At 39.8% G+C, this 13,296-nt stretch overlaps 2 protein-coding genes across 2 annotated transcripts; both read right to left on the reverse strand.

Moving 5' to 3' along the window:
• Positions 1-6,589: 6,589 nt before the first annotated feature.
• Positions 6,590-8,928, reverse strand: LOC143850039 (WRKY transcription factor 55-like). The gene is made up of 3 exons (XM_077359365.1): positions 8,373-8,928; positions 8,110-8,241; positions 6,590-7,241 (listed from the first exon to the last, which is right to left on the reverse strand). The coding sequence occupies exons 1-3, from the start codon at positions 8,885-8,887 to the stop codon at positions 6,590-6,592; spliced, it is 1,299 nt and encodes a 432-aa protein (XP_077215480.1). The 5' UTR covers positions 8,888-8,928.
• Positions 8,929-12,296: 3,368 nt separating this feature from the next.
• LOC143850040 (uncharacterized) lies at positions 12,297-12,947 on the reverse strand. The gene has a single exon (XM_077359366.1). It carries the CDS (start codon positions 12,945-12,947, stop codon positions 12,297-12,299), a length of 651 nt encoding a protein of 216 aa, XP_077215481.1.
• Between the last annotated feature and the right edge of the window lie 349 nt (positions 12,948-13,296).

Consider the following 13,296-nt stretch of genomic DNA (forward strand, 5'->3'; position numbering starts at 1 on the left):
CAAAAGTAACTCAAAAACTCTTGTTCGGCAATCCGGCCCACTACGCCCGTTTCGAAACTTTTGCCTTCTTCTTAGGCTAAAAGCAAGGATTCTAGGTAATGTTGAGCCTCTAGCTCAATTGGTTAAAGTGTTGTTCTGCAACCTTGAGGTCAGAGGTTCAATCCCAGCTTACCTACCAAAAAAAAAAAACATATACACTTCTATAGTGTATACATTACACACAATCTTCTTCTCCATAGTTTGATACACCTTTCTAGCATATTCATTTTCTTGATATTTTGTGTTTTCCAATCAAGCTTCTGTCCAAGTGCTTTGATCTTTAAGATTTAAGAGTTCCCAAGTTTTACCTTTCATTTGGGCAAATTGTTAAAATAGATCGTGTTCGTCAGGTCCAAGCGGGTGTGCACACCGTCAACAACAAAGAAAGTGTTGTATCCTAGAGATAAGTCGCAAGGAACCCAATTGGATACTGACTGTGATGAGGCGATAATCTATATTATTGTTAAACCAGTAGCATGCCTCCATCACTCAATTTTTCTTTCTTTTCTATGATATTTTGGTTTGAATCTTGCTTGCCGATTTGCGGGTTGCACACACTATTAATGTCGGCGAGTTCACATTCTTCATGTTAGTTATTTGATTTAAATCTTACATGTGCGGATTTGTGGCCTATATATATATATATATATATATATATATATATATATATATATAGAGAGAGAGAGAGAGAGAGAGAGAGAGAGAGAGAGAACGGTTCCTACACACATGTGTAGATAAGTTATCTACACACTAGCTTAAAATACAGTGGGGGCCACATTATTTGGGTGATCCAAATTATTTATTTTTAAGGCCCTCTGATAGATAGGGTGTCCACAAAAAATCAGATCCATAGGATCATCCTAACCATTCGAACCGTGGAGGCAAAAAATGGACTAATTTGTGAAGGTTTAAAGACATCCATTTTACCTCAACAAATCGTAGGGTTGGGATGATCCTATGGATCTGATTTTTTGTAGACACCCTATCTATGTGAGGGCCTTTAAAATGGATGGCTTGGATCACCCAAACAATGTGGGCCCTCACTGTATTTTAAGCTAGTGTGTAGAGAACTCTCTACACATATGTGTAGGAACCGTTTCCTCATATATATATATATATATATATATATATATATAGGAAAATGATTGTACGCTCGACCGTACCTAAAGTTAGGTACGGTAGAGTGCCAAATCACATGGGTCCCCCATTTTTTGTGGGCATCTAAACCATTCATTTGCAAGGCCCCATCATAGATAGGGTGCATACCAAAAATCAGCACCATTGAATCATCCTAACCCCTCCAAAATGGGCAGATTTGTGGACAAACACTGTCTGTCCATTTTGGCCTCCACAAATGGATGGGTTAGGATGATCCTATGAAGCTGATTTTTGGTATGCACCCTATCTATGATGGGGCCTTGCAAATGAATGGTTTAGATGCTCACCAAAAATGTGGGACCCATGTGATTTGGCACTCTACCGTACCTAACTTTAGGTACGGTCGAGCGTACAATCTTATTCCTCATATATATATATATATATATATATATATATATATATATATATATATATATATATATATAAGTAAACTGTTTGTGCCCTTAAGCGCATGAAAATTTTGGTACGGTGAAGGGGTTTTTCAAAACGCATGAATGAAGTGGGTCCCACTATCGAACGAAAAAAGAAAACCCCAAATCAGACTCTCGTCTTCATCGTCTTCTCTACTAGCATCTCTCAAGCTCTGTCTCTCTCTAACATCGTAGACTCTCTCTCGATCTCTCAAGCTCTCTCTCTCTCTCTCTCACCGATGCCTCTCCTCGTTCTATAGCAGACTCTAAAATCGCACTCTCTCAAGCTCTCTCTCTCTCTCTCACCGATGCCTCTCCTCCTTCTGTAGAAAACCCAAATCGCACTCTCTCTCTCTCTCTAAGTATCTGTTCTCTGCTTTCTAGGGTTTGAAAACCCAAATCAATTTTGATGTCCGAAGTCCAAACACGATCAATTTTGCAAGAAGAAAAACCCAAATCGCGATGCCTCTCGTGTTTATGCGCTCGTTCTGTAAAAAACCCAAATCGCAGACTCTCTCTCTCTCTCTCTAAGTATCTCTTCTCTGCTTTCTAGGGTTTGAAAACCATCGAGGTGAGTTTTCCACATAAATCTCCGACGCGGCTACGGACCATCTTCGATTTGTAATCTCCGAGTTTGAAATCTCGGATTTGTAAAAAACCCAAATCGCCTTTCTTCTCCCCCACGGCTACGGAGCATCGATCAAAGTGAGTTTTCCACAGAAATCTCTCCTTCGAGGTGAGTTTTTTTTTTTTTTTTAATTCTCTATCAATCACAGCAAGAAGAAAAACCCAAGTTTCATTTTGAAAAAACTAGGGGTTTGCTGATTTCTGAAGCTTAAATTTTTTTTTCAGTTGTATCTTGAATAGGTCACCTTATATCACATCCACAACAAACCATAGCAAAAGTAACCACAACAAATCATCTTATATCACTGCCACTCTTAAGCCTTCTCTAAATTAGAGACCCATTAAGGGTGGCAGTGATATTTTCCCTCTTCTTGTAGGCAATTCATCAAACAGATTGTGGTCATTTAACAAATGAGTCACCAAGACAAAAAAACACAAAATAAATAACATGAATAAAAAATTATAGGGCACTGATATTTTTCCTCTTCTTCTAGGCATTTCATCAAATAGATTGTGGGCATTTCACAAATCAGTCAGCAAGACAAAAAAAAACACAAAATAAACTCACATGAAAAAAAAAAAAAAAAGGCAGTGATATTTTCATGAACATGTTGAAAGAGAGTTAAAGCTATAAAAATTCACATAGTCCCAAACAACATAAAACAACATAAAACTAAGTAAAACTATTTTCTCTCGTACACAGAATCAGTAAACCTCTAATTTTTCCACAAAAAAACAGTAACCTCATATTATTTTTTACACACAAAACCCATACTTTTCTCTACATAGAAATCAGTAAACCCCTATATTTTCCCTCTTCTTCTAGGCATTTCATCAAACAGATTGTGGGCATTCCACAAATAAATTTCCTGAAACAACAAAAAAAACACAGTCAAGGAAGAAAATGAACCAAGACAGAAAACCGTGATTTTTTCCCTCTTCTTCTAGGCATTTCATCAAACAGATTGTGGGCATTTCAGAAATCATGATTGAGCTATTTTTTTCACACATAGAAAATCCCATTTTTTTCACAAATCAGAAAACCCCAATTATTTCACAAAGAAAAGCCCAATTTTTTCACACAGGAAAACACCATAAACCACATAATAAACCAGAAACTAGATTTAGAAGCCCTTATCTAGGGGTTTTTCTGTGGGTAACGAACCCCAAATCAGTAAACCTCTGATTTTCCCACACAAAACAGAAACCTCCTATTTTTCAAACACACAAAACCCCTATTTTTTTCCCCTACAAATAAATCAGCAAACCCCTAGTTTTTTAAGCTTCAGAAAGAACGAAAAATGTAAAAAAAAAAATCTAACCAAAAAGGGTAGAGAAACCGTAAAAAAAATTTAAGCTTCAGAAATCAACAAACCCCTAGTTTTTTCAAAACGAAACTTGGGTTTTTCTTCTTGCTCTGATTGGTAGAGAATAAAAAAGAAAAAAAAAGAAAAAAAAAAAAAACTCACCTCGATCGATGCTCCGTAGCCGTGGGGGAGAAGAGAGGCGATTTGGGTTTTTTACAAATCCAAGATTTCAAACCCGGAGATTACAAATCGCAGATGGTCCGTAGCCGCGTTCGAGATTTCTGTGGAAAACTCACCTCGGTGGTTTTCAAACCCTAGAAAGCAGAGAAGAGATACTTAGAGAGAGAGAGAGAGAGAGAGTCTGCGATTTGGGTTTTTTACAGAACGAGCGCAAGAACACGAGAGGCATTGCAATTTGGGTTTTTCTTCTTGCAAAATTGATCGTGTTTGGACTTCAGACATCAAAATTGATTTGGGTTTTCAAATCTTAGAAAGCAGAGAACAGATACTTAGAGAGAGAGAGAGTGCGATTTGGGTTTTCTACAGAAGAAGGAGAGGCATCGGTGAGAGAGAGAGAGAGCTTGAGAGAGTGCGATTTGAGAGTCTGCTACAGAACGAGGAGAGGCATCGGTGAGAGAGAGAGAGAGAGAGAGAGAGAGAGTCTGTGATGTTAGAGAGAGAGAGCTTGAGAGATGCTAGCAGAGAAGACGATGAAGACGAGAGTCTGATTTGGGTTTTTCTTTTTTCGTTCGATAGTGGGACCCACTTCATTCATGCGTTTTGAAAAACCCCTTCAGCGCACCAAAATTTTCATGCGCTTAAGCGCACAAACAGTTTACTCTCTCTCTCTCTCTCTCTCTATATATATATATATATATATATATATATATATATATGAGGAAAGTTTTTCTAGTCGGCCGACTAGAGAAGCTTCTCTAGCCCGCCGACCAAAAAACACAGTGTGCCCACATTATTTGGATAATCCAAAACATTCATTTGATAGGCCTGGCATAGATCGAGTGTGCCCAAAAAATCAGCTACATAGGACCATCCTAAACCTTTGATTTGTGAGATGTTTACTCTCTCTCTCTCTCTCTCTCTCTCTCTCTATATATATATATATATATATATATATATATATATATATATATATATATATATATATATATTATTGAGATGATTTTGTAATCTTCAAAATAGTTGCTTGATTCCTCACTTATTTTGTTGAACTGATCTACTTACGCCCAAATTTACCCTACATTTTTTTCTTAGAAAAAACTTTCCCTAAAAAATAAAGAAACCAAGTGTTCGGTAAACTAATTTAAACTTTACCTGAATTTTATAATTCATGACTTTTAGAATGTAAATAAAGGTTGTTGAATTCATGTAAAGTTGTGAATTCAAAAAATCTTTATGTGAATTCATAAATTTATTGAGCTTACCTTTTTAAACTAATAAGTAAACGCTTACATAATTACCCATTTGAACGCTTTGCAATAAGTTGGCATTCAACAAGAAAGTTTTCCTTCATAGCGACCGAGGACAAACAGTTGGCATTCAACGCTTTGCAATAAGTTGGCATTCAACAAGTAAGACTATGGGCCCTTACAAAGACCAAGCCAATCTTAGAACCATAGTACACAACTATATAAACCCACCGTGGCGTTGGCTCTTCGGCATAAAGTCATGGGTTTGCTCCCTATTGACGAGTGTTCGAATCCCGCCCCCGACTTACCTGATACACGTGGTGAGTGGGTCGTTGCGTGTATCCGTAGGGACTAGTCCAACTCCCGAAGGGGGTGGAGACATCCTACGTTATCAAAAAAAAAAAAACTATATAACCGATGAACTAGATAACATAACTATATATATATATATATATATATATATAGAGGAAAAGGATTGTACGCTCGAGTGTACCTAACCTTAGGTACGCTCGAGTGCCAAATCACATGGGTCCCACATTTGTTTTTGGTCATCTAAACTATTCATTTGCAAGGCCCCATCATAGATAGGGTGTGTACCAAAAATCAGCACCATTGAATCATCCTAACCCCTCCAAATCTGGAGGGCAAAATGGGCAGATTTGTGGACAAACAGTGTCTGTCCATTTTGACCTCCACAAATGGATGGGTTGGGATGATCCTATGGAGCTGATTTTTGGTATGCACCCTATCTATGATGGGGCCTTGCAAATGAATGGTTTAGATGACCAAAAAAAAATTTGGGACCCATGTGATTTGGCACTCGAGCGTACCTAAGGTTAGGTACACTCGAGCGTACAATCATTTTCCTCATATATATATATATATATATATCCTCGATTGTAATTATTTACGAAACAGCCGTGGATTATGTTTCCTGATTTCTAAGGAAATGTAATCCAATAACTCGATTTGAGTATAATTAATCTCTTTTATTTACGGCGGTAATAAATCGACCCCCCAAAATGATAAATCGACTCCCCCATGTGTCTATCTCTCTCCTCTTTCTGTCTCTAACCCAGAGGAGAGAGAAAGAGACGTGGGGAGTCGATTTATCACTCCCCTTTATTTATTTATTATTATCCTCTTCTTGGTTTACTTATTTGATTCAAGATTTAGTTGTCCATCTTTTGTTTCACATTTTACTTATTTTATTTTACTATTCACGCTAAATCCTAAGTACATCATTAGATCTAATTTTCATTAAAATATATTCATTTGATTGCCTCATTTATTGGTTTAAATCATTGCTCTATATTTATTCATTTAATTAATTTATTATATTCATGTTTAATCACATTTGAATCTCAATATTAGCATAATTAACTTATAAATTTATCAAAAATATTCAATTTATTCAATTATAATCGCACACAATACCATAATATTGTCACATTCATTCCTACACTATTTATTTATTTTTTCGTTATTTACCGATTTGAGTCCAATAATTTGTTTTGGACTCAAAATCAACCCTAAAATTCGAAAACGAACATGGCTCCAAAAAAAGATAGTTGTGGACTAATTGTGTGGTCCGCGATAGAACTTCGTTCTAATTCGCCCACTAATCCCCTTGCTTGGAAGAAAAAATGTCTTCAATGCTATTGCTACTTCCTCCAGAATTGAGCATGACATCCGCAAGGTCTGCCACAGGAAGCTCCATCTCTCTCCCATCCTGCACGTGCGAGGATTTTTTACGTGCATGGCTCATTTCGCCACCCCCCTCGATTCCCCAAAACATCCCCACTTGTGAATCTGTGCGCACATATTTGTCTTTTCCACTTCGCACGTGAGAGTGCATGCATGTGTGACTACTTTCTCCCCCCACATCGAACTCTCGAACTATCCCCATTTGTGAATTTATAAGGACATTTTTGTCTTTTCCATCTTCGAAGTGAGAAGACTCAACTATAGTTGCGAAATCTCTATACGTTTGCCTATGCAATAAGGTAGGGGTATTTTTGTCTTTTTCACTAACCTCAGAATTGCTAGAATACCAGCTTCTCAATCCAATTGAAGTAGCTGGAGGAGGAGGAGGAGGTGCTTGTGTTGTTTCAAGCATCATGTCTCGTGCGAAGAGAGGCATCCCCTTGGTTTGGCATGTGTGGCGGTTGCGATAGGTGACTTCAAAAGTGTATGTGTCATTGCTCATTTGTTGCACTTGCTTCTTTGCCTCGCACTTGTATAAGTTCCTGTGCGTACATCGGTAGTAGCTCCTGCGATGGGCGTATAAGAAATTTCAAACGGTATTATCATCATTTAAAATTATAAGACTACGTTTGGATACTCATGTTTTTTTGTATTTGGATTTGGATTTGAGTTTTGGATACAAAATATATCAATCATTCTGGTGCTCATGTTGTACGAGAGAGAGAGAGAGAGAGGGACATCTGGCTGCTGCAGCAGCAAGGTCGAGGAGGAGCAAGAGTGAAGGTAATTGCTACAAATATTGATTTCCAAATAATGTCATGCAGAACAGATTTGCAAATCTGATTTTTTTTTCCACTGTTCTAGCTGATTTGGAAATCCAACAGTTTTAAATCTCAACTGCAAATGTGAGAAATCCAAATCTAGATCTTGTGGGTATCCAAACGTGACGTAAGAGAAGTTTAGTCATTTTATAATTTGATTAGAATTGGCTAGAGACAACAACAATGATTTTTTAAGCACATTTTGACTAGAATGGCTTTAGCTCCCATGTAAATGATTAATGTGCACTGACAATATTTGTTTATTTGAACCCACAACTGAGCCTACAAACTTCTTGGGACAATAGTAAAAATTGGAGTGTAATAAAACCTTTTAGGACTTCAGAATTTCATATTTCTTTCTACTAACACGGAACTTCAAAGACCGAGTAACTCTGAAGTCCCTATTGAAGACTCCCCTATATGTTCCCTAAAATCACCCACAATCAGCTAGAATTCCCTAGACTGACCCATAGCCCACAAAGTCCAGTAGGGATTCAAAATCACCACTTGTCCCCCTTTGAATGGCGTCGTATACCAAAAGAATTAACAGAGGGTATTATGGTCATTTAAAGGAAAAAACACAAACAAGAGAGGGTTGGAAATATCAGATTACCTTGGGTACCTAGAGCCAAGAATCTCTTTTTGCCCGTATTTTCTCCAAGTGTATCCATCGTTGGGTGGAACCTCCAAATTGCCCATGCGAGATCCAGCCACCTTCATGGTGCATCTCTCCCTATCATTCTTCCTGCGAATATAACCATTAATATTATAACACAGTGTATAACTCTTCATATATAAAACAGTGTATAACTTATCCACCCATTCATCATATAATTTCTAGTAATGATAATGAGGATTCAAAGTCTTGAATTTCACCTCCTCTTTGATTGTTTGCCGGAATCCGACAATTTAGTCTCCTGTAACTCCCCTTCGCGTCTTGCACCCCTAGAAGCCTCTGCCCCCAAGGTGCCAAAATAGTCCATCCTCTTAAGGACTTGCGGTAGCATCATACCTGTTGTGGTGGCCAGAATTTCTAATCCCAACTCCCAAGGGGGTGCCACACCCACAGTGCTCTCCGACAAGAGGTGCACGTCAAACGGGTTCCTAGTCGGGTCATGGAGAACCTCTATGGGTTGTGTGTAACAACTACTTGGCAATTCCGGTGCCCCTTGGCCTGATTCCGGCCACTTTTCGAAGACCATGTTGGTATAGGGAGATGGGTTTTGAGAATTCAAGTGATTCATGGCCTTGTTGAAGACACTGACTATTTCACCACAAGAGTTTAAAAGGAAGTTAGGTTTGTTTGCTAAGTTTGGGAGGTTTGGCTGGAGGACTTTGGCCAACTCACACCCAATAAAGATGAGAGACAACGCTTCTTGAGTTTCCTCCATGGGAGCTTGTCTTGCTTTTGCGTTTGTGTGGAAATGAAGAAGTTGAGGGAAAAATTTAGTGAGGAATGGAAATTTTTTGGTGGGTTTCCATATTCATGCGATCGGAAGGAAACGACGTAGAAAATATTCCGTGTTTGCACTTTAGGAATATGACTTGGTCATGGTCTTGGGTCTTTGGGGAGACTCGTGCTTTGAAAGGGCACTTTAAGAATTTCATTGGTGTTGAACAAAGAAAATATGACTAACTCGAAACACCCCCACTCACATTCCCATTCTTTGGTGCTTTGAAAGTGTAGGGACAGTTGCCATGCTTTCCACGACTCGGTGTAAACCAAAATAGGAAAAGCTTTCTTCCCACGTTTCGGTGAAAACAAAAATATGTAGTCCTACCCCCGAAGGGGGTGGGGACACCCTTCGTTACCAAAAAAAAAAAAAAAAAATTCATCTCCCTTTACCCACAACTGGCATAACAATCTCTCTCTTAACTTTTTTTGAAAATTGACATTTACTACTTAAAAAGAAATACAGGTAGGGGACAAGATGTCCCTAGGGAGCAAAACTCTCGGCCCACAGGCTACATCATAGCTAGATAAAAAAACAATAGATAAATTGATAGACATTGAATCCAGCGACACCGGCCTAGGCAAGGTGGTCCACCATTTCATTAGACGATCGCCTTCGATGTTCAAGTTTTGGACAGATTATGCAACCCAGGTCCTTAATTTCCTCTGTAGCTGTGAAATCTCCACAGTCCTTTTGCTTGACCATCCGCCCACATCATCATATTGGAGGAGTCACCGTCAATAATTAGGGGATCATGGTAGTTTGCAAAATACCGCTTAATGCTGAACCGGACCCGAGTACTTCATCAATATCTTCCCATCCGAGTCTCGAATGATGCCACCAATCCCAGCCTTCCCTGGATTGCCAATCGAACTACCATTGAAGTTGAGTTTCAGCCAACCCCTTGGTGGGGCCTTCCATTTTGGGGTGATCTTTTCCACTATCTTCCTTTCCCATTAGACCTGGCAAAAAGTGACCCAGACCCCCGGGTCCACCAGTAAATTCCGGGTCCGGGTCATCAATTTGTGACCCGTTTAAAATTGACCCGCGGGTCCACCCGGCCCGTCAAAATTGGGCCGGGCCCGACCCGCGGGTGCTCGTAGAGAATTACAAAAGTTTTATTTTGGCCTTTTTTTTTCCCGTAATTGTCATATTTTTTTAATTTTTTTTGGTAATTGTCATATTTTAATACGTTCTTTGGTATTTTTTCTACTTTGCTTCCCTTTTTCGGTAATTTTTCATTTAAAACTTAGTAACCTATGATTATTATAAATTGCTATTATTTTATTGCTAGCCACCTTTGCGCAACTCGTACTTCTATCGGATCTTTGCAGCAAAAGATGTGGACAAAAGGTGGCTAGCGAATCCCTATTAAAAAAAAATCTTAAAGATAATATGTCAGAAATTCGGGCGACCCGTGGGTTGGCCCGGCCCGTACGGGCTGGGTCCGGGTCCAAGCATAGTGACCCGTAAAATTTTCCGGGTCAAAATGACCCGTTTGACCCGGACCCATACGAGCCGGGTCAAAACGGGCCCGGCCCGCCCGTTTGCCAGGTCTATTTTCCATAAGACAACAATCCAATTTCTAAGTATCTTGCTAATTCTATAGTTGATCCTTCGCTTCCCCTTAACCCATTAAATTAGACTTTAATTTCGAGCGAGATCCTATCATTTTTCTTAACGACTCCTTTGTAAATACGGCTATTTCTTTCCTTCCATATGTTCTATAATGTAACATATGGGATTAATTTCCACATCTCCCGCCCGGATTCACAAAAGAAAAAAACAAGCCACCAGCCCAGTGAAGTAGCATCTTTGTGATTTTTTAGGGAACGCTCATGCCACATCAAAAGATCATAGTGTGTTCGTCCATAAATTATACGAGACCGGACAATGTAGAATGAGATGGTCCGGTGTTTCCTCGGCTTGATTGCACAAAACACACCAACTCGCCATTTGCATTTGCATTTTCCCTTTTTTTTTCTTTTTTGAGGCGATCACAGGTATTGATACTTTTGTGTGCCATGGTCCATGCGAAGGCCACCACCCTTGGAGGGGCGATGGATTTCCTACTACCCTGATTCAAGCAAAGAAAAAGGATTTAATGAAAAAATCTCCCTGGGTTTCTGGAATCCATATTCTCTCATCCGATATATTAGTGGAACAATAATGGGTGTTAAGGAGACTAAGAAGTGATTCAAAACATGTAATTTCAATATCTTTAAGATTTCTTCTCAATCTTATATACGAAAACCCACTCCCATATTGATCCCCCCCCCCAACCAAATAATCAGCAACCTTGGCCCCGGTCTTGGATGCAATTTTGAAAATATATGGGAAGGCATTCTGCAGCACAAAGTCTCCGATCCACAAATCGCACCAAAAGAGCACTTCATCCCTGATGCCCACTTTGAATCTGACAAGAGGTTCAAAATGTTCCCTTGATGAACAAATAGATTTCCATACACCTGATCCTTGACATGTGGAAGGATTTTATCATTCCATTCCCCCCACTCTCTCCTAGGGCTGCAACTCGAGCCGGGTTTTACCCGACCCGAAAATAGCCTGGGTTGGGTTCAGGTTTCATGGGTTTCGGGTCGAGCCGGGTTGAGCATTCAAAAGCCCGCATGAATCTCGGGTCGAGCCGGGTTTGAAGGGGCCCGACCCGAGTTACATAAGTTATAGTATGTACATTTTTTTTTTTCTATTGTTAGTTAAAAGTTAAAAGTGAAAACCCATGCACCCACTGTTATTGCGTGTGAGTGTAATTTCTGCTTCTATGAGTTGAGTTGATTCAAGTGTTTGATTCAGCATTGTTTGATTGTAATTACAACATTGTTTGATTACAGCATTGTTTGATTCAAGTGTAATGTGAGTGTAATTACATCATTGTTTGATTCAAGTGTAATGTGAGTGTAATTTCTGCTTCTATGAGTTGAGTTGCCTTGCCAAACAAGAATTTTCCTTAAAAAATTGCATCAACGTGAAAAAACTCGAACCGACCCGAGATTTATCATGGGTAGGGCCGGGTTTGGGAATCGTGGGTTTTCCGAAAAAAAACCCGACCCGAGATATTTCTCGGGCAGGGTTGGATTCTCCAAAACCCGACCCGCCCGACCCGAGTTGCAGCCCTACTCTCTCCCATATTTATCACTGATTACTCTATGCCCCAATGATTCCTTCTCCTCTCCATAACGCCACAACCACTTCCCTAGAAGTGCCTTGTTGTGCAGTCTTAGTTTCCCAATTCTCAATCCACCATGCTTCTTTAGTTCGACACTCTCTTCCAATTTATCGAGTGTTTCAGCTTCTTGATTTTGCCGTGCTCTTCTCAAAGGAAGTCTCATTAGAGTTTTTCAATCCTTTGAGCAATTTTTACCGGAATCTTATATAGGGACATAAAGTACACCGGCGTGTTGGAGAGGCCGGCCTTGATCAAAGTGATTCTTCCTTCGAAGGAAATATATTTCGTCTTCCATGTCGCAAGTTTCCTTTCGATTCTCTCCACCACGGGGTCCCATTGTGCTTTGGATGGCACGCCATAACCAAGCGGGAGTCCGAGGTATGTCATTGGCAAGACCTTATCGCAGCACCCAATCTTGTCGGCATGCTTCTTCACCACATCCAGATCTTCATTAACTCCTGCCAGTGCACTCTTCGAAAAATTGATTTTCAGTCCAGAACAGATTTCAAACCACAGAAAGACCCTTTTTAGATCTATCACCAATTCTCCGTCTTCTTCAATCAGCACCAGCGGATCATCAGCAAATTGTATATGGCAGATGGCTAACGAGTTCCGACTAGTTTTAAGCCCAGTAAAGTTTCCTTTATGCTCGGCTTTAGCTTGAGTGCCTCCACGGTCATGATAAATAAGTACGGCGACATGGGGTCGCCCTGTCGAAGTCCTCTCGAGCTCCCAAAATATCCCTTCGCAGTCCCATTTAAGATAATTGAAAAGGATGCAGATTTGACACAAGCCATTATCCACGACCTCCATCTATTATCGAAACTCATGAGCTCTTGGATGTGGTCCAGCGTTTTCCAATTCACATGATCATTTGCCTTCCCATTGTCAATCTTCACTGCAAGACCTCTCTTTCCATCTCTCTTTGCCGAATCGAGGATCTCATTAGTGACCAATATACTATCAAGGATTTGTCTGCCCTTTACAACCATATCTCTCTCTCTCTCTCTCTCTCTCTCTCTCTCTCTCTCTCTCTCTCTCTCTCTCTGGTACAACCAGCTAGGGGTGCAACTTGGGTTTGGTTCCACTCGATTTTGGCTCAAGTTGGGTTGGCATTTCCTCGGGTCAGGTTAGAGTTGAGGCCTTGCGCAACCCGACCGTT

The sequence above is a fragment of the Tasmannia lanceolata genome, unplaced genomic scaffold (genome assembly GCF_043159265.1).
Source record: "Tasmannia lanceolata isolate RefF3 unplaced genomic scaffold, GAP_Taslan_0.1 ptg000018l, whole genome shotgun sequence".
Classification (NCBI taxonomy): Eukaryota; Viridiplantae; Streptophyta; class Magnoliopsida; order Canellales; family Winteraceae; genus Tasmannia; species Tasmannia lanceolata.